At 42.0% G+C, this 7,537-nt stretch overlaps 1 protein-coding gene across 1 annotated transcript; it reads left to right on the top strand.

Annotated features, from left to right (window-relative positions):
* Window positions 1-495: 495 nt before the first annotated feature.
* Window positions 496-7,264, top strand: T265_08598 (hypothetical protein; the record flags this gene model as incomplete). Its single annotated transcript, XM_009174453.1, has 7 exons — window positions 496-874; window positions 913-1,208; window positions 1,249-1,365; window positions 1,407-1,671; window positions 1,733-2,053; window positions 2,432-2,676; window positions 7,004-7,264. The coding sequence occupies 7 exons, from the start codon at window positions 496-498 to the stop codon at window positions 7,262-7,264; spliced, it is 1,884 nt and encodes a 627-aa protein (XP_009172717.1).
* Between the last annotated feature and the right edge of the window lie 273 nt (window positions 7,265-7,537).

Genomic DNA, 7,537 nt, shown 5'->3' with positions numbered 1-7,537 from the left:
GACTCCGCTAACTCGTGAACACTTACATCACACTGGCAATCACGACCTTTCAATAAGTGGATTTTCCAGTGTGTATCTTATTCAATTGTGAGGCTTTTTATTGAATGACACCCATGAATTCTGATATGGCATAAAAGTGATAGAGATACATTTATTTTGAGACATCAGCTCAGCTGAAAATATTTTGGGCGACCCGCCACTTCAAAATTTGTTACGAACTCATCTCAAATATCTTACCATTATTCCCTACGGTGTTCTCGTTTCATGCTCGCACAAGTATAGTATGCGCTAACCTGCATCCAACAGTCCGGTTGGTTGAGAGCAATCTGTTCGTTGATTGGTCGCACCGCTGTGGAGGCTTGCTCTGAGCGTTGTGTCTGTCACTTTTCAGACCTAATGGGACTCAAAACGCACAGTGACTAATGGATGTGCGGTGGTCATTACAGCATAGTGTATAAATTACCTCTGCATTGACGGCACGAGCGACAGAACGGGATGGAGCATGAAGGTGCGACAGACGGTGTTATCTGCTCTCGGAATAAAGGCGACCAACCAGCGCCAAGCTTATCCAGTTCGGGAGACGATGCTTCCCCAAGGCAGACGAAATACGAATCAGAACCGCAGTATTTATCGAAAGAAGACCTTGAGGCACTAGACCAGGACGAGCCAAAGTGGCGCCGATTTAGAATTGCTCTACTAATAGTCTTTGGCGTAGTATGGCTTGCGCTGGTCATTGCGGTCATATTGATAGTAGTTTTGTCCACGAAGTGTCCGCCCCGTCCTGAGTTAGCATTTTGGCAATCTGGTGTTGCCTATTATGTTGACCTATTTGCCTTCAAGGATTCTGGAGGAGATGGTGTTGGAGACATTGGAGGTAAGTTCCTTACGACCGGTAACTTATCCACTCTTTAGGTCTTCTGGAAGCTATACCGTATATCAAAGAAACCGTTGGTGCAAAGTTTATCATTCTAGCGCCCATCGGTTTGGGTTACTTCACTAATAGCAAGTCTTTGCTGGGGCTTGTGAATGATCATACACAAATTGACCCAGCGCTTGGAACAGTATCTGATTTTCGACAGCTTCTTAAGAGGCTGCACAAAACTGGAATGCATTTGGTCATCTCCTTGGATTTCAATGGCATTGCTGATAACCACGTCTGGATGAAAGATGTTTCTTTCCTGAAACTCTTCGACAGCCAGAAAGGATGGGTAAGTGTCACGTAGCGGATGAAAATTGGCATATTCAAAGTCTTCCAGATACGACGTGCAGCCAAGCATAACAAATAATCGCCAAGAATATTATTCAGTGGACAATAAACTTATTGACCTTGACCTAACTAACGAAGCTGTTGTGCAAGAAATTTTAGTGAGTAGCTTTTAGCTGCCTTCTAAATATCAATGTTTCAGCGGGTGGTCCAGTACTGGTTGGATGAAGATGTTGATGGGATATTGTTGAAAAACTGTGCTTTCTACGTAGAGAACGACGAACCTAGTAGGACATCAGTAAGTCTACAGCAATATCATATTATTTTACTGTGTATTCATAGCAGTCGTCTGGAAAATGGTCTACAAATTATCCAGCTCAACAAGTGTTTCAAGATCAAAGCGTGGACGTCGTTAGACGAGTCAGAAAGCATATTGACGACTTTAGCGCAGCGCGCGGAAAGAAGTAGTAAGTAAATCGAATTCAGTCATCCACCATCCATTAACGTTACCTAGCGTTCTGATCGCAGACCCAGGCGACACGGGTTACGGACTTCCACTGAAGAAAGCTCCAGGCCTAATGTTTCTAGGTTCAGCAAGCGAACCCGCTGCACACCTAGTAATGCATCCGGAATTCACTGAGAAACGTGGATGGTATGGACTAATTTTAAAAGTATATGTATTTCGTTGTAGGAAGTTTCCCTCGAGTTCACCTACAACTGAGTTTTCTGTGAGTGCATATAATGGAAGTGCGGGGACTGATAAAGAGTCGTTGGCATTGTTTACTGCTTCTGATGTGTACCGAAGACATTCAGCGCTGTTACCCACAGTAGCCTCGATCCTATTTCCTGGTAAGTTGCTTCTGATCTATATTTACTCAAAAAGACCTCGAGGAGGCTTAGTAATGAAGGCCCGAACTTACTGGCCGAAAGGTCCGTGGTTCGAAACTAACCTCAGCATCAGGCCCGATTCTCTCTGGGCTTGGGCAATCTGGCAGTGGTTCAACCCTTGTGCTGCCTTCGGGCAGCATTTTAGCTAAACACCGAAAGGTTATTGAAACCAAGTAACTATTATTTTATCTTTTGCTCATTTAAAAAATACTCACTGTTCTCATTCGCCAAAACAGCAGAACTTCAAAGCTCTGGCAAACGTTTTCTAATAATACGTTGAAACGACTTTGCGATACACTTCAGCCCCAAACATGCCCGTCGTTTTTTTTTTTACTAAAGGTACACCGGTGATCTACTACGGTTCGGAACTGGGTGTGGAATGGTATAAATCAAACGACCCACCGAAAAATCTCTACCCTGCTGGGAAACTACCTACCGTGTACGATGATGGCATATCAAACGTGCTTAGTTGTCATTTGCCGATGCCTTGGGATCGAGCTGGCAAAGATTTTTCGGCTAACAGTAATGTTTCGCAGTATTTCGGTCCGTACCTTGATCAATTTCAGATAAGTGATACGGTTGAGGTAAGTCTCAGTTCTGCTTAGGCAGGACCCGATCTTGATTATTTGCCCGGAAGGTTACTTCCTTTATTTAGGTGGCTTAAGGTGTCAAACAAATTTTTTATGACAGGCAAGGCCTCACGAAGATTTAGTTCGTCTTACTGTTAACTGTACCGATATGTGTGAATCCATGATTGAACCACTTTAGCGCGGGCAAAGTTCTCACATGCATTGACCGAGTTCAGTAAAACCTACTCAAAGTTGAACGCTGTCGCATTTAAAAGAATGCAAACTTATTGAACCCATGTACCTGAATCCTCATAGATGTCGTTCCCCAGTATGTGCACCTCGATCCACCAAAGTTCACCAAAATTTACTCAAGAAGAAACTTCAGTTCCGGCATATGACGGCAATTCAGAACCTCTGACACATCTTGGGGCTACTTAAAATGATGGGCTATGTGGAAGTTTCCTAGATGTACGGGCATCTATGGTGACCGTTTTGGAGGAGAAGGAGAACAGTTTCTAGGACACGATTACAAAGAAACTCGCTTCTGATTTCGGTGAACACATGCGTTTCTAAAATGGCATAAAAAATTCAGGGATAACGTTTCACGCAGAATAGCAGCACTACAATTTTAGTTAAAACAGAGAAGAGTCCACGAAAGCGTGCGAATTTTACACAGATGTACTACAGTTACATGAATCCTTGTCTGCCATGAAAGGCGTTGTTCCTGCATGTGTTTCACATTTGAATGGCACTCATGCGATTAACGAATCCTGAGCAACACGGAAAGGATTATAAGACGTGGGTTCGTGTACTTGGACGAAACATAAGGAAGGCTTGGTAACAGAAAAGCCTACTCCGTTCAAACGTAAAGATAGAAAAAAATTAGAAAATGGTTTATGCTCGGTCAACCTCATTAAAAGTTGTCTCAGAAAGAAGCAAACTTTGGTTGAGTTTTATTGCTATTCATTTTTTTCATGGAGTTTACCCAAAGAAACTCACTTTGGGATTCTGTCCCAGTTTTATATCAATCAGTTTCCTATTTCCTTAAATATTACCCATTGATACAGCCCTCTCGTAAAGATCACCGCTGGATTAAAGCTACCTGTTGGTGCAGCGTATTTTAAATAGTATATATGAATACGCAAACCGTCATTCCTCACTTTTGAGAGACAAATGGACAAGTAATAGTATAACCGGCAGTTAATACGGTTGGATTTATAATTTTATTATCGTGTAAGCAGCGTGAATGGAAAGAGCTTTGCTGCTCTCTGAATACTGTTTTGCCCTACCCATTGGCTTCAGTAATAGACTTTCCTTCACTTACCAAGAGTGCACACATATTTCCCACACAGTTCCGTTAGTTCCTAGTCACATCAATATTATCAAGATAAGATAATCGTTTTCCTTTTTCTATCGAATATTATTCGACCTGACGACTTCTTGTTTAGTTAATGGATTGAGGGTATAGTGTTAATGCTGACGCTGTTGTTGTTGTAATGAGAATCAAATATTAGTCCTTGATTTTGATTCAACAGACTTTCAAAATAAATTTCGAGATCTAATCGGTGGTCACAATTAGTTAGTACACAAAATTTGAAAGCATGAGTAAAATCTCGACTCTTTTCGGATTGTGATTTATAAATCTGATCCACGTCAGTTAATCAGTCCATCCTGAAGCCTCATTTCAGCTTACCTACTAGACAAAGGCATTGTGATTCATCCCTCCACTATACGAAAGGTAATTTTTTCAAGGTAATTCAAGGTTTAATGGTCTAAAAAGCAGTTAACTTTACAGCGACCATAGGGTGAACGTATATATACAAAGGGACACAAAAATATACGTAATGTTTGCTGAGTATCACATGGAGTTAAACAGTTCCAGATTCGGTTTGGACATAAGATATGCATCTAAATTGTTCTTGAAAATGGTTAAAATCGGCGAATGTACAACATTGGGAGGTAGGGAGTTCCAAATGAAACATACTCGGACCGCAAAAAAGTTCCGTCGACAGTTCACCCTCGAGTGAGGTACCGCGAGCGAAAAGTCACGCCTCCTGCCCGTTCGTGGTGGACGTCGGACCAATAGATTTTTCAGCGTATGATTAGGTGTCTTCAGTATATTATATGTTAGAATTAGGTCTCGCCTGATGCGCCGATAGTAGAAGTCAAATAGGTTGAGACTGGCAATCCTGTCTTCGTATGGTTTATTTTGCAGTCCAATTACCAGCTTCGTGGCTCGATGATATATTCGCTGTCGAAGAATTATGTCTTTTTGAAGTCATGGTGACCAAGCTTGTATAGCGTACTCCATGGTTGGTCGGATGTAGGTATTGATTACTCGGGGCAGTGCCAGTCGAGTGAAACGACCAAAAATCCGTTTTAGGAGCGACAGGACTTGTGAGGTCCTCTTGTAGACGGCTGTGCATTGCAAGGAGTTTTTTAAACAGCTGCTGACCCACACGCCAAGATCTTTTTCTTCACTAGTCCAAGAAAGTGGTTGTGGACCCAACGTATAGTTATATGCAAAGGGCTTCCATACATGGAGCATTTTACATTTTTGGAGGTTAAACGGTAGTCTGTTTTTCAGTGACCAATCATAAAGTGTATCGAGATCTTTTTGTAATCGGTGACTGTCTTCAACGGTGCGTACGCTTGACCATATCTTGATATCGTCCGCGAATAAAGTGATTTTACTGCTCACGAGCTCAGGTATATCGTTTACGTATAATAAAAATAAAGTAGGCCCAAGAACGGAGCCTTGGGGTACTCCACTTGTAGCTGCAATTGGCTTGGACAGAGCGCTTTCAACACATACACGCGCGTCTTGGTCAGCCAAATAGTTTTCAAGCCAAGCCAGCAGCTTTCCCGTAATACCATAATGTTCGAGTTTTTGCAACAACATAACTCATGTTATGGAGATCATTTTCGGCATGGCGTATTGGTGTTTGGTAGAGGAAATCAATCGCTGAAACAAACCACCAGGAAAATCAAACTCTTCTGTCATAAAGACATTAGCACTTTCCTCGGGGTGGCCATTATAGGAGAGTCTGTTGTTTGTAGCGCGACAAGCACACCCGGACCTTCATGGGACTCATTTCAGTCTGACCTTACAAAAACACTTTTATTCTATTGCATGATGTAGAATGCTGTCGTTTCATCAATTATGACTAGCTGTTTCCTGTTCTCGAATTTCGCAGTCACTAAATGCCGACGGCCGAGGTCGAACTCTTTGGACATTGATACAAAAACTGGTTCATCTGCGTTCGGAAATCGAGTCACTGAAATGGGGATCGTTCATTTTGCATGAGAAGGATACAGAAGTAAGTATGAAAGGCAGGGTCATATAAACGCTGTCTAATGCCTCCCAATATTTCATTATGAGATAACTTTGTTGGCTGTTTTACTGCTTGGGATAGGCTGTCGACAGCTTTCCTGACGATGTGTTCTTGTTGATCAACAGTGTCACTCCACTGAATACTTAGGGATAAATCTTTTGGTCAGTGTATTTTTTAGAAGATTAGGGTTTTCTTTCTGGACTCAGAGGTTTTCAGTCAGTGAACGACAAGTCAGCGAAAGCTTAGCAGACAGTAAGTCACCTGGCTACGTACTAGTGTCTTCTCAATTTGTGACGAAGAATGTGCAGACCAGTTTCCAAGATCGGTGAACGGATCAATGACCACCTGACCCACAGCCGATAAAGGCTTCTTAGCTATTCTGACGACTCGATAAATGAGACCACTAATCTAACAATCGACTGGTCTCTCAGTCAGTACAGGAAGACGTACTTTTAGTTTCCTCTGGAATCCCCACATCCGAAATTCTCAAGTATAATTTTCTATAAGGATACGGACGTAAAGGTCTGTTCATGCATATTCTGGACTCAGAGCGTTGCCTTATCTCCTTAATAACCACTAAGCAAGACTACACAAGCGAGGACAATAAAGCATCCACTGATTTTAGAATTTTTTGACAATTATCCCATCATTTTGTCGGAATTCAGGGTACGAACAGACCAATATTCACTAGCACAGACGTGTACCCTAGGCAGTCTCAAATTGCGTGTTCCTCAAAATAATGGAGGTAGTTCAGAATCCCCTGATCAAACTTAAGCCAACAGCATACTGCATTACACTTTACATTACACATTACACTTCGGTGCATATCTCCAGAATAGAGGTGTGACTAAAAAAATAGTCTGAGTCCCGTGACTGCGTTCACGGAATCAAATAAGCAAACAGAATCCCCAGTTCTACTCATATTATTTGGAAAAACACATGACCCTAAGCATCATCAAAAGCGCTGATTAATTTTCTTTTAACAAAAGATATTCTTTTCATTTCAGGCACATACCAACAGGATTGAAATTGTACAACGAAAAGCAGAAGGATTTCAGCCAGTCTTTGGAGTATTTTACAATCCCGCGTTGGACCCAACTGAAACTAGGACAGGCATAGTGATCGATTTTTCCTGGGTGTGTGAAAAAGTATGGCTTCACATAGCGTACCCAAACGATGAGCTAGAGGAGGATAAGCAACTTGAGTCGCTGAGCGCGTACATCAAACTGGGAAATGAACCAGCATTCTACTTGTTTCAGTGTAAATGAACTATTTCTATCCGCAGTTGTTTGTCTGAATTTTCAGTTATGTATCCATACTTCTTTCCCGTGAAATAGATGAAAAACCTGAAGCTGGTTTCCGTGTCTACTAATGTTACTGTTGTTTTCGATTGTTGCCGTTACGGTTGCTTATCACTTCGTTTTATCCTAACGATGTAAACCAATGACTTTGGGGAATGAGATCCAAATATCTGTGGAACCCTCGCTCTCTTGGAAACCTCCCCCCGTGGAAAAATGCCAAGTGTTTCTCAAAGGGGAATC

The sequence above is a fragment of the Opisthorchis viverrini genome (assembly GCF_000715545.1).
Source record: "Opisthorchis viverrini unplaced genomic scaffold opera_v5_227, whole genome shotgun sequence".
Lineage (NCBI taxonomy): Eukaryota > Metazoa > Platyhelminthes > Trematoda > Opisthorchiida > Opisthorchiidae > Opisthorchis > Opisthorchis viverrini.
The sequence above is the reverse complement of the archived record's forward strand: the minus strand, read 5'-3'. Positions and strand labels throughout refer to the sequence as shown.